At 35.9% G+C, this 19,611-nt stretch overlaps 1 protein-coding gene across 1 annotated transcript in view; it reads right to left on the minus strand.

Moving 5' to 3' along the window:
• The window catches only part of LOC132711204 (uncharacterized), a 117,919-nt gene that overhangs the window by 58,511 nt on the left and 39,797 nt on the right, over positions 1-19,611 (minus strand). The window contains exons 2-3 of the mRNA XM_087889864.1: positions 15,818-16,006; positions 15,540-15,601 (exon numbers count right to left, since the gene is read on the minus strand). Of these exons, the coding sequence (XP_087745990.1) occupies positions 15,540-15,601; positions 15,818-16,006 (251 nt within the window). The remainder of the gene's footprint in view (positions 1-15,539; positions 15,602-15,817; positions 16,007-19,611) is intronic.

Below are 19,611 nucleotides of genomic sequence, written 5' to 3' on the forward strand. Positions count from 1 at the left end.
GGATATCCATAGAGCTGGGCTGAATATTCTCTTCATTACGTAGGCATACTTTTATGAAGTACTTTAATATTTAAATCTTTTTGTAAGTTTCAGAGAAGGAAGAGAATTTTAGAAATAATCAGCACTTAACTATTAAAAATGAGTTGGCCCACAATATTTCTCACTCTTTTACCTTCAATACATGCATTCCCCAAACAACAACTTTCATGGAGTGGAAAATTGGCCCTCAGACAAAGTCCATTATATGTCAATTAATGTTGATAGAAATTCTCAGTCACCAGGTCATGGTTGTCCCAAAGATGCTTATTATTTTTCAACTGAGGTTTCTTGTTTTTCCTTGAAGACATTTTACTTCTCATCCAAGAAGCTTCTTCAGTTCTATATAATATGGTTATATAATATACTATATAACTTCAATACAACTTCAATAATATACTATATAACTTCAATCAGAACTGAAGAAGCTTCTGAATGAGAAACGAAACATCTCCAAGGAAAAACAAAGTCCAGTTGCTTTTTTTTGAAAAAGCAACTTTGGGACAATTAATAATGTCATTCTGAAGGTGTACTGTATAACCGAGGAAGCAATCTTCTTCTCAACAATCAGGCTGAGTAAAAACTATTTAATAGGCCTTGCAAGAACTTCAGATTTGATTCCAAAGAGGTTTTTTGTAACATACAGGAACGTAAAGTTAGCCCTTTCTGCAGTTTTAAAGCAGCCATCCCTTTCCTTCAATCACATATTCCAAACTACCTTTCTGGAATCAGATCAAAACCACTGCACAGTGATAATATGTAATTACTAGAAGAATTTCACCACAGATTCTCTTGGGACCAAATTTGGATGTGTCACTCCACAAGCGTGCATTAATTGATAGCATGAACGGGAGATCTGCCAGTATTTCTATTTCCTCAAAACCCAAAGGGTGAGGGGGGGTATTTTTTTAAAAAAAGGCACGGCACAAAACTACACACTAACAAATTTTAATTATGTCCTATTTTTAAAAACCCAGTAATATTGATGTATTCTAATAGAATTTTTAGGGGTATGTTTGTTGGATGCTTATCCTACGGTTGGGTAGGTAATATATAGAAAACTATGTACCGTGACTTTAACTGCTACAAGATGATTAATTGGCTGTGCTAAGCAGACATAAAAGAAGGCAGGAAGTTCATTCACTTCTTCAACCTATTAGAAGGTTGAACTGCTGAAAGGAACTGTGTCTGTGTTACTGAAGAGAACTGGAATTGTAAGCAAACTATGTTTTTGTGTTGAACCGTGATTATTTGAAGAAGTGTTATCTTTGTTTTGAGAAGCCAAGTTTGTTTTTTCTACTACAAGTAAAAACTGTTCATTTTTTTTTAAACGTTCAGAGTCTGTGAGTATCTGTGTGTTTTGCTAAGCAACGTATCTATTTGCTGTCTGGTCCGTTGCATCACTTTGCAGAGGGCAGTTTTACCCTCAACAATGTTTTAACCAGTAAGCGTTATCAGAAGCACAAATTTGCTGATTGTCAGCACTGGAGAAAAAAACCTGAAGTAAAAAAGAGATGGGGTTGTGGTCACTCTTTATAGACTTATGCAAATTAGAATGTGCATGGGATTGGATACAGCAGCCAAATATTTCATAGGGTATCACACATCATGTGGTCAATGACATCCATCAGTGCAACTATGAGGTAATGGGTAAAACTACAAAGACAAGCGGGTTTAGAAAGAAAAAACAGCATAATTTCTTTGTAGAAAATCACTTTCCTTTCCTGGAGCTCTGCTCACTTCCCAGAATATTATCCCAGTTTAGCATCATTTCTCGGCCTTCTAAATATTTTTATGGCTGAGTCAACAGTTTTCATTTCCTTGCAAAGGTGCTTTGTAGAGTGGTAATTGCCTAATTTGACACCATATAGCTGAGTCAGTGCTTTGTTTTCCCTGGAAAGATGTATTTGGGTTACAGCTTTTAACTTCACCCCTAATAATTTCTGAAGGAAGGCAGGGAAGTAGGGAGGGAGGGAGGGAGGGAGGGAGGGAGGGAGGGAGGAAGGAAGGAAGGAAGGAAGGAAGGAAGGAAGGAAGGAAGGAAGGAAGGAAGGAAATTATATTCATTTTTTTCCTCAAATGTTCTTGGTTGGGTTTTTTATCTCTGATTTTCATCTCTGATGAGCATCCACTTTTAACTCAAATGAACATTCGAGTAAATCATATCCCTCAAAATGTTTCTTGAGCACAAAAGTTTGTTGAATGGAACTGCTCTGTGAAATAGTAGAGCAAAGCACCTCTTTGATCTGATTATAGAGTGTCGACCCTGAAGACTTGGAAGCTTGACATTGAGACAGAGTAAGATTCCTTATTAAGGCAAAGTGTCTTGTTAAATTGGAATGATTCAACTCTTGTGAGAGAAATTCAGGTAGTCCTCAAGTTACAATCATTTGTTTAGTGACCATTCAAAGTTACAATGTTCCTCAAAACCATTCCTCGTGCTTACAACCATCACAGCATCCCAATGATCATTTGATGGAACTGTGGGCCCTTGGCAACCAACCAAACATTTACAATGGTTGCAGCATCCTAGAGTCATGTGATCACTATTTTTGATATTCCCAGATGACTTCTAAACAAGCAAAGTCAACGGGGGGTAACCAGATTTGCTTCGTGACCACCACATGGTTCATTTAATCGCAATGATTTGTTTAACAACTATGGCAAAAATGATTGTAAAATTGGGTGTGACTCAGTAGTGGGATTCAAATCCCGTCGCTGCTGGTTCACTCGTGGGCGCGTGCACACTCGTGCGCTAGCGCAATGCTTCTGTGCATGTGCAGAAACATCCGGACATGTGGGCGGAGCCTCCTGCCACTGCCGCTACCGGTTCACCCAATCCAGGGTGAACCGGTAGCAACCCACCACTGGTGTGACTCATTTAACAACCAAATGTGGTCTCAATTGTGATTGTAATTCGAGGACTACTCCTATTTACCACCAAACTCTACAGTCCAAATTCTTCAGCAATTTTCATTAGCAGATAAATATGATAAAGGAATATGCATGCAAACGATGTTTACATTAGCATTGGGATAGAAAAATTATGCTTGCTCCCATTTATTTTTTAGTCCCAAAATCTACTACAGAGACTAAGGAACTGAAACTTTCAGTCCCTTATATCTGCACTGTATGTGTGCTTTTTGGAGATTTATGGCATGAAATCAGTTCCTTGAACTTATCTTTTCCTTTTTGTGTGATACTTAAGAAGTAAAAGTTTGCCCAATTACTTTTGCCCATTAGATGTTCCCTGAAGCATCTTAAAATTCAAAGGACTGAGTTTTCAAGCCCTTGTCAATATTGAAAAAAGGGTCACCGTAGTAATATCCTTTCTACAGGTAAAATAAAAGAAATATTGACCTATTGGAAATGAGAAAAAGAAAAAAGCAATTTCCAAAAACACAAACGTAAAAATTTAGAATTAAATTAGCATTTAAACATTTTTTTTTTAAAAAAATTATGTAATTAAGGGGAAAATTAAGCGGAAAATATAAAGTGTCTTGTCCATTTTTATTTTATTTTATTTTGTATTGATTTGCATATTTTTAGTAATGACAGCAATGGTTTCAAATTAGGAACAAAATATGACAATAATGTCATAGCATATCTCATGCATGATGTTCTCATGCAGAAGTTTAAAGTGACCAGTAGCAATGACACAAGTTAAAAAGATAAGGGTAAAAGATTTGACCAGCAATAAGTGAAATGTGGTCTGATTTCAGTACAGCGCTAAAATAAACATTTTTTTTCCAGAATACTTGTGGAGTTTTATGTAGTTTTTTTAATTTTGCCAACTAACCAAAGTGCCTTTTCATGCCCTTAGATTTTTTTAAATCTATAATTCCATAATTTCCATATTTTTTTTAAAAAAATAATGTCTCTTATTATTTCTGCTTATTTGAAATTTATGTTTTTTCTTCTTGGATTCGGCTGGCAAATTTATATTTCAGATTACTTTGCCATGAATACTCCTACATAGTTATATACTTTTGAACATAGTTTCTGGCAGATATAATCCAGTGTAATCTAATCTTTGCTTGAGTGCTTGCTTCATAGAGGTTTGTCAGATTCAAACGTTGCATTTTCTAAGGAAACAGTATTTCTGAAGAACCAAATCAAAATCCAATGTTAATTTTTGAGTCACTAATATTTCTTTCATAGTTCACTTGAGTTTCACACAGCTTGTGAATTCATGCAGTTGCATCCATTAGCTAACTTTCTGAATTTGTATATTATTAAAAAAAATAAAAAATGGTTCCTTTTTCAGATATGATTTAATGGAAATGGAATTCTCTCTCTCTCTCTCTCTCTCTCTCTCTCTCTCTCCATTTATTTCTTAATTTCCTTTACCATTATTCTGTTCCTTCATTTTGTTGAAAATACTACAGCTGATTCCTTCTTTAGAGCACTGTATAGGCATTAACGGTAGATATAATGATCCTTCATAGAAACCTGTGTGTTGTTCCTATTGACTACATCTTACATTTCTTTTCTCTCCATACCTGTCCATTCTATTGGTTGTTATTCTCTGTTGATTGATTGACAGATAAAAAAAACCTTTGTTCAGGACTTTCTATCAAACATTTTATCACTTCTTAGTACATGTCCTTTCTGTTGCGTGAATGGGAATTGGAAGGTGCTCTCTCCCCTCGAAACAAATATTTCAAGACAAACGGACAATTCCCTCAGTGCTTCTCCTCCTTTAACAAGCACCTACTCTATTAGCATCTGCCTTTCTTCTGGGATGAAATAACACAAAGGAGGTGATACTTTTTGCTTGATGTCTAGCAAAACGAGGGGCCATCTTGTACATTATGATTCCCCTCCAGATCCAGATAAAAAATATAGGTGGAATACTGGCTACATTCCATATTCTTTTCATAAATATCTGGGCCGTTAAAGATCTCTCTACCTGACTGACCAGAGAAAAGTACTTCAAGATATCCATTGAACACTATTCTAGAAATAGGATAAATTAATTAATAAATAATTACATAAAATTATTATATATAAAAACTGGTTTTTTTTACATATAATATGTATATTATATGTAATATTATATGTATTATATTTATATAAAATTATATGTATATTATATAAAATCCTAGTGAATAGGATTTTATATAGAGTGAGGGTTTTTAAAAAACATTTTGGAACAAGGATTTGTCCCCATTAAGTGCAAAGTACCATTACTAGATTTCTAGTCTTTTAAGAAAGAGATTTAGCCTATTCCCAACAAATATATTTTGAGGTTGAAAGAATATTTGAAATGGAATACTTGAAATTAGTTTAATTGTAGCTTTTAAAGGGAGTTTTGAAAAACTTCACTTGGGATTGCTTTTCTTTCCTTCAATAAAATGACACTATGATGCAGTGATAAAAAAAGAAGACTTGATGAAAAGTCTGCTTTTCAAATAGTGCAAAAGAAGCAGCTCAGAGTAGTGGTTAGAGGATCAGCAAGGACTCAGGAGGCCCAAGTTCAATCTCCACTCAAATGAACCACAGTAAGTAATGAAACTTTGTGGGATAAAGGTGGTAGAGAAGAGATATTCCCTACTATCTTTGGGGGATAGTGGGATATAACTGTAATCAATCAATAACTTCAGTGTGTATGTCAGGGCTTTGGCTGTGTGAGTATATGAGAATGAAAAAAAAGAGAGAGAGACTTAATGACTTTCCTATAGTACCTTTAAAAACATTGTTATAATGATTAATCATAGTTCTTTTAAGATATATTCACCAAAAAAAGGAATGAGGATATTGAATGGTAATTTTTTTGGGAAAAGATAGTACCTGATCACTATATCTTCTCTTAAAGTACAGTTGATTCAAAGTAGATAGGGATTCCCAGACTATAGTAGCCTGTGAAATTTGCATAGGAGGGATTATTACATATTAAAATGCATTTTTTATCTGAATTGAATTCCATGTATTAAGAGTTTCCACAGAGTTTCAGAATTATTTCTGGCTCTAAATTAAAATTGCTCATAGTAGATTACAAAAATGTTCTTTAGAAGCAATACATTCTTTACTTTAAAAATGAGAAGAGGAATATCATTTATAAAAAGAAAGTGAAGTGATTTTGTTCTTTTCTTTCCAGTTCAAAAGCTCCAGGGCTCTATTTTTTTATCACATATTCACTACATAATCAAATCATATGCTTATAGTCACAAAACGAGCTGAGGACCCTCATCTTAAAATGATTTCCAATTCCCAACTTTCACAATGTTTCCAAAAAGAATCTACATGACTTGACTTTTTAGATAGGCATAGATGCCTCAGTTTGGGAGCCTAATGCTATTGCAAGTTTGGAATCCATTAATTTTAATCTCTACATATATAGCCATTGATTAATATGGCAGATGAATATCATAGGATAGCAGAATAATAGAGTTGGACCTTGGAGATCTTCTAGTACAATCTTCTATCTAAAACCTAAGATTATTAAACTATACTAGACAAGCCATTGTCATTGTTTGGATCATTGTTTCAGAAATATTTCCTTAACAAAACAGAGGAAAAAAAATCATCACGGGTGAGCAAAAAAGCAGTGGAAGTGGGCATGAAGCTAAATTATAAATGGCTTTGAACTGTTGTAAAGAATATTGCAAGCCTCCTGTTTATGTTGTTTTTTTAAAAAAAATCTTCTACATTTTTTTCTTTCTGCAGTTTAGCTTTCTTTCTTTTTCTTTATTCTTTCTTATTCCATTTTAATCTGCATTAATGTTTACTCTTGGTTTTAAAACTTCAATAAAATTGTATCAAAAAGGAAATAATTTTCATGAAATAATTCCTTGGCAAGGATGTTCGTTTCAAGGAAAGCCTTGAGGAAATTACTGAAATGGCTCAAAGTATTTCACTTTTTTGTGGCTTGGAACAATAATGATTACACCGAAATTTATTTCTTAGACAATAATTAGAAATTTAAAAAACCAAACCACTGCACTAGGCTTAGGACCTGGGTACCTACGAGACCACCTTCTGCCACCAGTAGCCTCTCACCGGCCAGTACGCTCCCACAGAGAGGGGCTCCTCAGGGTGCCGTCGGTCAAACAGTGTCGACTGGCAGCCCCCAGGGGGAGAGCCTTCTCTGTGGGGGCACCTGCCCTTTGGAATGAGCTCCCCCCGGAGATACGGAGGATCCTGGATTTACGCACTTTCTGCCCTACCCTCAAGACTTTTTTATTCCAACAAGCTGGGCTGGCCTAACTCTTTTTAATTGCTTAATTTTAATTTGCTTTTAAAAAAGGGGTGTTTTAATTAGTATGGGCCAAATTTGTTTAATATGTTTTAAATTGTTTTTAAATTTTATATTGTATGTGTTCTATCTTTGGCTGTTCACCGCCCTGAGTCCTTCGGGAGAAGGGCGGTATATAAATCCAAATAAACCTAAACCTAAACAAAAAATGAAGGGAAAGCAATTAAAAAAACCTTTTCAAAAACAATACAGATGTATGCACAGTGATTCAACAAAATGTGGGATTTTCATACTAAGAAATTCTTACTCAAGCAAGGAATCACATACAAAATTGCAGATTTATTTTTGACATTTCCAGATATACATACGCTATACAGAAAAGAGAGAGAAAAACTATTTACTTTCGGCAGTGCCCATGATATGAAAATTAATTTTTTTTATAGATTGATATATTGATTTATATAGGGGTCGGTGCAGTGTCTCAGTGTTTAAGATGCTGGGCTTGTCAGCTAGAAAGCTGGCAGCCCAGATTTGAGACCTCAGTGTCATATGACAGAGTGAGCTCCCATCTTCGCCCCAGCTCCTGCCAACTAGCAGTTCAAAAGCATGCAAATGCAAGTAGATAAATAGGCATCACTTTGGTAGGAAGGTAACAGCACTCCATGTTGTCACAGTGCCCACATGATCACGGAAATGTCTTCAGACATGGTTCAATGACCTTGAAATGGAGATGAGCAACTCCCTCTATAGTTGGCAATGACTAACGGAGTAAAATCCATAGAGGCTCCTATAGATTAATATACTGTAAGCAAGTAGTAGACTTACACTTCACCAGGGGTGAAATGCTCCCGGTTTGGACTGGATCCTCCAATCCGGTAGCGATGGCGGCAGGTGGTTCGGAGAACCGGTAGCAAAAATCCCTATGCCCCCACCCCCCCCCATGCCCAACTGAGCCGCATGATCATCAGAGGCTTTTTTTTTTACTTTTAAAAGCATTTTTTCTACAACCTCTTCGGCCGAAAAAATGCTTTTAAAAGTAAAAAAAAAAGCCTCTGATGATCGTGCGGCTCAGCTGGGATTGTCAGAGGCTTTTAAAAGGTCTGAAGAGGTTGTAGAAAAAAATGCTTTTAAAAGTAAAAAAAGAAAAAGTTGGCCATGCCCACCCAGTCACATTACCCCCCCCACACAAAGCCAAGCCCACAGAACCCATAGTAACAAATTTTACATTTCACCACTGCATTTCACCATATCTGTAGAAGTACTGAGGTGCGTTCTGACAGATTACTCTAGTATAAATTTGTTTCCTAGTTTGCTTGAATTTGGGGATTCACTTACAATCTAAATGTCATATTTATTGGCTGTAAACATTGCTTCTAAATAAACAAACATTTTATTTATTTATAAATGTATAAATTTATTCAATTTATATAATGTTGAATTCTGTCACCCCCATAGCAATTTAAAGTGGCATATAAACCTAGTTAAATAAATAATTAACAACATATAAATACTGCACCAAATGTAGTTTATGCATGGCTTGAAAAGTTCTCACACAGGGCATATTCAGAGGTGGGCTGCTGCCAGTTCTGACTGACTTGGGTGAACCGGTAGTTCTGACCACTGTCTGGGCCCTCCCACCTGCCCCAGTGCTATTCTGTCCTATATATATATATCACTTTTTGGCTTGTTCACCCCACCCACACAGCCCAGCTGATTTCCACGTCTTGCCCACTCTACTCTCTGCGGCTGCCCGAGAAGGTGTGCTGGAAGCCACATGCATGAAATCGCTGTGTGTTTGAACCCACGCACAAGCACGGAAGGCGTGTGTGCGCTCCCATTTTCTGCACTAGGCGAACCAGTTGTTAAATTATGTGAAGCCCACTTCTGGGCACATTTGAATAATCTATACAGGGGGTAATAAGGCTATGAGGTACAATCACCACTATATCAGAGGTGGGTTTCAGCAGGTTCTAACCAGTTCTGGAGAACCGATAGCGGAAATTTTGAGTAGTTCAGAGAACCAGTAAATACCACCTCTGACTGGCCCCGCCCCCATCTATTCTCTGCCTCCCAAATCTTAGCTGATCAGGAGGAAATGGTGATTTTGCAGTATCCTTCCCATGGGTGGGGAGGGAATGGTGATTTTACAGTATCCTTCCCCTGGAGTGGGGTGGGAATGGAGATTGCACAGTATTCTTCCCCTGCCATGCCCACCAAGCCACGCCCACCAAGCCATACCCACAGAACCAGTAGTAAAAATTTTTGAAACCCACCACTACACTATATATGTTTAACATGAATAGTAAACAGCAATAATTGTACAGTTCATCTTTGTAAAGAGTTAAGAATAGGAACCCTGATGTTTGAGTAGAGATTCTGATCTGATTGCAATGTAATAAAGTTACTAACATTATTTATTCATGCTATCGTTCCAAACTGACCAGCAGCACTTCTGCCTATTTCTTACAGTTTCAAGCAACCGACTTGCTCTTCTAAGCACATGATAAATCAAAGGAAGATGAAAGTGAACTCTACGGATCTGTATACAAAACCTTCAAAGATAATTTTTAAAAAGTCTCTAAACAAATCCCTGGCTGATGATATAACAACATTTTGTTATGACACCAGCTGGACATTCAGCTATTACATTGCCGGGAGTCAAAAAAATGAATAATAACTGGTTATAGAAGATGCTGAAAAATAATAATAATAAAAAAGATTGCCCCAAACAAAGACACACTCTATGGCTTTGCTTCTCACTATAGGGGGGTAATTAAATACCAAGCAAGCTAACCAAATAATGTGCCATACGGGAATACGCCATAATATAGCAATACATAATACAAAGTAAGTTGGTAATGCTTGTCCCTATAGTGTCTATAATTAAAATAGATTATGCAATGATATATTTTAACTTAAAATTTTGCATTGTTATAAAAAGATGCTATAAATAACAACCATCATCCTAGTAATCTTGCTCTGCCAAATTCATATTATTTAAACTTTAGACGTGAATTAATTATACTGGCCATGAGCAAAAACTTTAGCAGTATTTGTTAACAAATAAGGAAAGTTATGTTGCACTGTTTGGTAAAGTATTCTAGTTTTCTAGTATATTTCATCATTGTGGTTTCAGATTTATAGTGAATTTCCATGACTTCTTAATCAAGTATGTCACTTCCATCAGTGGTTCTGGAGAAGACGTTTAGTAATATCTCCTTCAAGGATTAAACTTGTTCTTGTTTGAAGAAGTTATTAAATTAACACTGTACGCTTTGTCAAGTTGTCCCTTATACCATGGGTGTCAAACTCACGTCGTCACAGTGGCGTCACGTGATGTATCCCCCCCCTTTTGCTAAACCAGGCATGGCCATGGCCAGCATGTGACGCATCTGGCCTGCGGGCCGCAAGTTTGGCAGCCCTACTTTATACCTAGCATGATGGTATCCAAATATCACCCCTCCTTGTTAATTATTTGTTCTGTTCCACCGAAGAGAACATAGACTTTCTTTTAGTAGACATTGCTGGAGAAAAGTCATGTTAATCTATGATGGCAAAAAAAAAAACCAAACGAACAAACCTAGGAATCCGGTAGCACCTTTTCCAATTGACAATTTTTATTAAAAGGCATAGGCTTTTTATTAAAAGCAGAAATTACAGCTCACAAAAACCTTTGCCTTTTAATAAAGTTGATTAGTCGGAAAAGGTGCTATCAGATTTCTGATTTCTTTTAGCAGATAACTGCTTAGAAATCTTTAAAGAGGTTTCAACATTTTGTTCAGTTTTGATGGCTACTTATTTATTAGATTTTTATCCTGCCTTTATTACTGTTCTGTCCTCGCTACACATTAGTCTGCATGCAGCTCGATATGCAGCTAAACCCACCTAAACTGGGGAAAATAGGAATACGTACAATGAGAACCAAATACAAGATAGACAGTATTAACTTACTGCTGAACATATCGATTAATAAATACAAGCAATTTAAATCTCACCAGCGATGCTCTGTGTGGGATGTGGATTTGTCCTTGGATGACCTTGTGCTTCTGCCTTCTCCAAATGCTAAACGAAATAGAGTCTGGCTTCCCAGCATGCACTTGGTTTAAGAGTGCGGGCTGATGGGTAAAATGGGTTGGGTCAGCTTCAAAACAATATACTTGGGGCATATTTGTCTCTCCGGCCACTAGAAGGGGCTAGAGGACAACAACAGTATATATATTTATATGTTGTGACATAACAATTGCCTTATAAATAATTCAAAGTTGGAAAGATACATATTAATCTTTCCACCTCCTCTTTTCCCTCACAACAACCTGTGTGGTCAGTTGGACTGAAATTGACCCAAAGTCACTCAGTTGGCTTTCATGCCTAAAGCAGGACAAACAATCTTCTGGTTTGTAGCCTGGTTCCTTAAACACAAGACCAAATAGGCTACAGGAAGATTCTGGGTCTAAACTAGGTTTTATTAAACCAATTACATTATAAGAAAGGTTATTAAACCAATTACATTGTAAGTTTTATTATTATTCATTTCATAATGTTAATATTGCTTTATTTATATAACTTGCCTGATAGTATATTTGCAATTTTCGTTTGTGAACGTATATAAATAAATAAGTCAATTTTACTATGATCAGGTAAATCAGGTCAATAATATATGTATATATTATATATAATAATATATATATATATTATATAATATATGCATGTATACACTATTGAAACAGCGACGTCTACCCTGGCTTGGGCATGTCGTGAGAATGGCTGATGGTCGGATTCCAAAAGATCTCCTGTATGGAGAATTAGTGCAGGGAAAGCACCTCAGAGGGAGACCACAGCTGCGATATAAGGATATTTGCAAGAGGAATCTAAAGGCCTTGGGAATGGACATTAATGCCTGGGAAACCTTGACCTCTGATCGTTCAGCTTGAAGGCTAAAGACGCAGCATGGCCTTCTCCAATTCGAAGGGATATTTGTTCGGCAGGTTGAGGCAAAGAGGCAGTCCTGGAACCAGCGAAATCTGGGGACTGGGCCGGGGACACAGTGTATCTGCCCTCAGTGTGGAAGAGATTGCCTCTGGAATTGGCCTTTTTAGTCACACCAGACGCTGTTTTAGAACCTCTTTCTAGAGCACCTTTTGAGACTGAAGGTTGCCAATGCAATTATTCATTTCATAATGTTAATATTGCTTTATTTATATAACTTGCCTGATAGTATATTTGCAATTTTGGTTTGTGAGCATATATAAATAAATAAGTCAACTTTACTATGGTCAGGTAGGTCAGGTCAATAATATAAGATGATACAGTATAATATGTTATGTATAAAATATATAATAATAATCTGAAAGTCTGTAGGTTTTTTTTTTCAGATTATGTTGATAAGACTGCCACAAAGATTAAAAAAACATTATATATATATATATCATCATCATCATCATCATCATCATCATCATCATCATCATCATCATTATATATTTTCTATACATGACCAGTCTGCAGGAAGAATTAAAGTAAGTGTTTTTAAAGGTAATAGTTAATAAGTTCATTTCATATCTTTCAGGCTATTCCATCAATAAACGTGCATTTTAAAATCCAAATAGAATGAGACAGTATGTACAGAAATTCAAAGATACTTCTAAAGTTCTTTCTGGAAAAAAATGTATTAATACCCAGAGACTCGACATTCTTTACACAACTTTTGTGTTTACTTCTCTGCTTTCATTGCAGCATCTCTGATATTAGGAAATGAAATGAAAATTGAACTGTATGTTTTTCATGTAACAAAGTAGACCTGAATACAATTTTCAAATATGAATCTCAGCAACAGCAGTGAGTGCAGTGCAAGATGAAAATGAAATTACCTTACAGAGTTGACTTGGCAATGATAATCTTTCACCCAACAGAATTGAAAAAAGCTAGTAGGTGGATTGTATTTTATACATTTTTTCTCTATGCTGGGAATATCACTGCTGAGAACAAAAATCTAAAACATCCCCTAAAGTCTGCTAAAAGCTTTTATTTGTAGAATAAAATATGTTGCTTTTTGTGAGAGCTAGTACAATATGCTTAAGAATTATTAAATTCATAATGTATAAAAAAGGAACAGAGAAGCTATATAACTTCAATCTCTAGAGTTTATTATGAATGTTTAAACTTGCTTGTAAATATCAAAAGAAAAACAGTTAGACCTCTAAACATCCAATACTGCATAGCCAACGGTTAGAATGCATAGAGCTGCATTCTAACCGTTGAGCCCTGGTGGTGCAATGGTTAGAATGCAGTATTGTAGGCTAACTCTGCCCACAGTCTGAAATTTGATCCTGACAAGGCTCAAAGTTGACTCAGCCTTCCATCCTTCCAAGGTCGGTAACATGAGGATCCAGATTGTTGGGGGCAATATACTGACTTTGTAAACCTCTCAGAGAATGCTGTAAAGCACTATGAAGTAGTATATAAGTCTAAGTGCTATTGCTATTCATAGAATTTAACGAATCCTTAACTTTTACACATGAATCAATCTCCCACATACATGCTTCTTAATTCAATGTCCAAGTGTCAGTTTTCCAGATTGTTTCACCTTATACATTACACTATATTTCTGTTGGATTTCTGTTGGATTTGTAAAAACCTCCATAGCACGCTGCAAGACTTTACTGATTATACAGAAAACTATCATATGACTTACCTTCTTTACCCATCTCCAAATACTTCACATTTACTAAATATAGTCTGGTTGCTTTTCCGACTTTTGCAGAATATATTTCGATAGAGACAACACAAAAGTTGTTGTGCAAGGAATTTTTGCGTGTGTGTGACACTTTTTGCTGGTGTCACACAACCAGATGGCCATTCCAGGAGCCATCAGAAATGCCATAAAGAGTTTAAGTTGAAAAAAAGATAGAAGAGAATTTCAGCCACCTTGTAAGGTTTGGAAAATAAGAGTGACCAATGTTGAATTTACCATTTATTTTTCCTTAACTCAAAATTCAAATTTGCCAGAAGAGAAATCCATCCCTAAAGCAAACTGTATGTGAAAAGAATATCCTGTTCCATCAATCTCTATTTTCCAGTAATGATAATGTAATGGTGAATTTCTAACCTTGGAAAAGATAACCTTTTGCTAATGGTTGTCTCTTATGTATATATTTGCATTCACAGACTTTTCAGTTGATTTTCAAATATATTTGCCTTAGTATTTTGAAAATTTTAGTGGGTGCTCTATCACTGGAGGTTTTTAAGAAGAGAATGGACAGCTATTTGTCTGAAATGACATAGATTTGTTTCTTGCTTGAGCAGGGGATTGGATTAGAAGACCTCCAAGGTCCCTTCCAACACAATTATTCTATTATTCGGAAATAGTTTGATTTGGATGCTCTTTGAACTGTGTTTATACTTCATAACGTTAACATTTATGAACATTTCATTAATAAGCAGTATAGCAATGGTAAAGACACAAATAAAACTACACAGGTATGGAATATAATTAGTGTGTTATCTTAAAGTGAAGTGCTATAAGTCAGATCACTGAACCCCTTCAGATTCTGCTGTTTTTAGAACTGAACTTAGGATGACCCTTGCTCAAGGTTATACAGCATTCTTATTACTAAAAAAAATACTTTCTTAAGGACTACATGAAATTGGAGATGCAACTCTGGAAGCTGCAAAGAAAAAGCACAGGACATATCTTGCAGTGGGTGCTGCAAGAGAAGGGAGGACCATTCCAGTCTCATGGGAATCTGAAAAATGAAACCATTGCTATGTTTAAATGAAAAGCTCTTCAAAAGCGAAAAATTTTAGTCTAAGGTCTTTTTTGCATTGTACGTATGCATATCAGCAAGTCATACTCAAAGTAAGTAAATTGTTCATAAGAATTTAAGTGTAGTTTAATGATTCCATTTTAATCTGACGAGATGGTTCTACTGGCCTTCTAGCTAGAATAAGGCATAGGTTTTCTAATAAAAATACCTCAGCTGAGTCAATGAAAATCATCCAGGGTAAGACATAATATGATTTCTCTGGTGTTTGACCATTTGCATTCATCAAACCATAGTTAAGCAAATAGAATTGTAGCATTAGGAGTCAACAATTTCAAAAATACAGGAAAAACTGAATCAGGTCAACCTATGTTATAAATAAGCAAGCACTGAAGATTCAGTACTTACCTTGGAGAGAGAATGGATAACAGCTAAGGAGAGGTCCTTAGCTGGAAAAATGTTAGAAACATGTTTTCAACCAGCTGTTATGGGGATTCAGTCCAGCTCTACCACTCCTATGACAAAAAAAAAAAAAGCTAAAAACTTACTGTATATTTCTGTTTAAAGGGAAGGAAAGAGTCTCCGAGGCTTTCCATCTTATTCCAATCTTCTGAATTGCATATGCCAAGAAAGATTAAAGCGTCATATCAGACAATCGAAATGGTAGCATTCAGAAATTAGTGACAGAACAGTTCAGTGTCTCGTTAGCAGATACTCTATTAACATTCATAAAACACCCATCCTAACAATTCATCCCAATAGTCGCCTACTATCTGGACAACCCAAGACAAGTTTTAGGTATTCTGATAAGAAAGTAATGTTTTACCTGTTGTTGACACAAGGTCTTCAGTGAGAACATTATAGGGAAAGGATTCAGATGTTGGTGATCTGCTGGTCTCCAGCTGTCCTAGCAACTTTCTTGTGAGGATGCTCCCTTCAGTCTGAAAAATGATTGTATGTCTCCATGATATCAGACATCTCAGTGGTGGGGCTATTTTCTTCTTTTCAGAGGGTCCTGAAATGGAAATAAGGATCTCACGTAAGATTGGATACTGGTCTATCAGGAGGTCAAAATACTTGTTGGTATGTGTACAATTTGTAAAGACTTTGATTAACCCAAGGTACAATCGCATACAGCCTTCTATTACTCTGTTACGAATTAGGAAAATTATCATTTCCTTGGTTGAAAATTGACTGTAATATATAGTATAAACCAAGAGTATAATCAAGCATACTGTTGCTGAACTATACTACTTTTTGCTTAACAGTGCTTACTTTCATTACATCCAATTTCTTTGAAGGCATGGAAATCAGATAATGTTATTTTAAAAGTGTTTTGCATAGGAAACTCTATAGATTAATATTCCTAGGACTAAGCCATTATTCCAAGCATCAGAAGGAGAGAAATGACTATTCCAGATGAATTCCTACAGTACTTGGATTATAATACCCTGCAAATGTTCTTTTCTGTGCTTGATTTGTTTTGGAGAAATCAAAAACAATGTCCTTCAAATAAAAAACAGTAATCACAATAAGGCTCTATTGATAAAAAATGTTTGAAACGGTATAGAACTTTCTCCTTCTGTGTTCAGGGATAGAATTGGCAGTTGTTTTCTCCCACCTAGATAATATTGGGAAAGATGATGGGGATCCTGGCAATTGTTGATCCTACATTACAATGTGTGCAGATAAGACACAGGGGACATACTTTTGATATTGACATGAGCACATTATATGTACTATCCCTTGTACATATTAATTGAACTAAATTTGAAATGAGATACATATCTCCCAAAATTCTCTCAATAATGATCACAGAGAGATATAAATTTGGATAGTATGTTGGATAGTATATGTATTCATTATTCTATTGGATTTTTGAAAATGCCTAGATCTCATGAGAACTTCTACTGTTCTATTTATTCTTTGGCTTAGTTTTAACTAGATGTAATTATACTATTTATATGTGTACAACTATTTTACTGTTTTAAACAGTGTATTTCTTCTATGTATATAAAAGTACAATTGCTAGGCCAATTTGTGCATTCAGCTGTATGGTATAGAGTAGTGATGGCTAACCTTTTTGCTGTCGCATGCCAAAAGTGGGGGGAGCATGGGAAGGTCGCATGCACACATGCCCACACCCATAATTCAATGCCCCGATGCCCCCCCACATGCACGCACAACCCCCCCGCACTCCCCCCGCTTTTGGCACACAATAGTAAAAAAGTTATCAGTGGGCCTGGTAGGCCTGTTTTCGCCCTCCCCAGGCTCCAGAGGCTTTTTTGGAGCCCTCCCAGAGCCTTCGTGCGAGCCCTGTACTTATCTGGCATCCAAAATGGGCCACGTGGAGACTCCTGGGAGGAGTCCCATATGTGTGAGTGTGTGCACATGCATATGTGCGTGTGTAGGTAAATATAGAGGTAAATATAGATAGGTGCAAAAATCCACTAGAAGCTAAGCAAACTTTCAACATCATCTCCGATAAGTCAGTCCTATCTTTTCTAGTTGAATTTGCATCAAACTTCTACAATCATCAAAAGATAACGAATTCTGCTAACCAGAAGTAGATTTGTGATATAATATAATATATAGTAGAAGTCATAATTTATGCCAGTTCAAATGCATATCAAAGAAAAAAAATCATTCAAACCAAGTCTAGGCATGATCCGTGTCAGGTCTCCCTGGTGTGAAGTTGTAGAAAAAGCATGCAGATATGTAGTTAGAAATAATTGGAAGGTGATTAAGACCTGACTTTTCTGGAGCTATTGGGGATGATACAGGTAGTTGAACTGTTTTGCTCTGGGTGGCATATAAATATATATGCCACCCATGTTGATCATCCTGTGATTTTAACCACAGGAATATCAACATGGGGAAACATGAATTATGATGTCATGATGCAAGGGCCATACTTCTGTATTTGCATTGTAATAATATAGGAATTTAATGTTCCAATACAAATGGATGAGAATCCAGACAGAGATATAGATGTACAAACTACAAGGCAAATAACAATGTCCTTTAAAGGGGAGTTTCGAACGCCATTTCTGATAATAGAATCCTCCTCACAGCATTGCAAAATTAATCTTAGAATCAGATCTAATTTCTTTTTTCAGTTGACCATTTCATCGTCCTCTGATATCTCACAATGTTTTGCATCAATCAATTAAAGCAATGTATTGCATTACAAATACATTTGGATAATTACAAGGTTTGAGTACACTCCTAGAAAGGGTCTCATATGTTAATATTTTGATTGCCCTTTTAGCCTGCAAGGGAAAAATAAATATAATTATGTCCACTGACACTCTGTAAAACACTTTACACTTTAATTAGTATTATAGCCACCATCCTTGAATGACCCAGAAGTAGCAGGATTGTGAAGTGGGATTATACTAATGTGTGATTGATGATGGCTGCTCTTACCACATTATCTGCTGTAAGCAAGCATGTAACAGATGGATGTCATCACCATATAATATCTGAGTTTCACCACTTGATGAATTTCTTTACCTGCAAAGAAGGTAAACGTTGTGCAATTTTCTTTACATAAAAAAAAAAAAACTTTTACACTTGTCAGAATACTCATTAAATTATGCAGTTATGCATTTCATTATGCTACAGAACCTTTCTATTTTCTAGTAACTGTGTGCATGTGTGAGTGTTTAATAGACTCCTCATGTTGATTTTGTGGCTGAGATTTTTTAAAAAAAATGCATTTAAAAATGGTTAAATAAGTAGCATTAAGTCAGTGTCAACAGAAAAACTATTATGATTTCAACATCAAATTCAAGATTTTCATTTTACTTTTGTTTAGTGAATTCACATCATGCTTTTTTGAGACAAAGTTATATTTAAGAAAGAAAGATCATTAAGAACAGATTTATAAATAAATAATTAAAAAACTTAAAACACCAGTTCTAGGAATCAAAGAATGCATCCAACCAGTTATTCATGAATGCTAACATTTGATAAACTTTGAAACCTTCCAAATAGCACTTATAAAATCTATAGAAGCAACAATAGGAATAACATATTTTGGCAGTAAGCATTCAGAGTAGGTAGTTCATGACTAGCCTAGTTTATAAGTAGTTTGTTCTATATTACCAGTGCTAGAAATGCTGTCTCATCATCAGCGTTTGTATTCACTGTGTTTCCTGATTTACTGTTGATGCTAATATCATGATAATTGACTTTCAGACTCTGCATTTTTGAACCTGATTTTGTTGTTTAAGGCTACCATATCTGAGTTGCAATGGTCTACACAACCACTAAAAGGCAGGAAAGAATTAGAAGATATCTAAAGATCATTCAATTTTAATAGTCCCAAAGAACTAGAACTACTGAATTCTTTAGCTTGGAGTCATTATGGCTGGCAGGAGACACTTCTTTGTGTTCAGAATCCTATAATCCCAAGGCAGCCTTTACTTCTAAAGACACCTGTTCTTCAGACATGCCCTGCTTATTTAGGACTGAATTTGCAGATGCTTATTTTCCCAAAAGCCTAGCAAAACTTATACTTCCCTGTCTGACTCAGAGATGAGGTACAGCTTTTGATACCCCTGAGCTTTCTAATTTTCCCACTTCCATTTCTAGGGCAAGCAGGGCTTAGAGCAC

The sequence above is a fragment of the Pantherophis guttatus genome, chromosome 3, assembly GCF_059756535.1.
Source record: "Pantherophis guttatus breed Tessera chromosome 3, ASM5975653v1, whole genome shotgun sequence".
NCBI classification, from domain to species: domain Eukaryota; kingdom Metazoa; phylum Chordata; class Lepidosauria; order Squamata; family Colubridae; genus Pantherophis; species Pantherophis guttatus.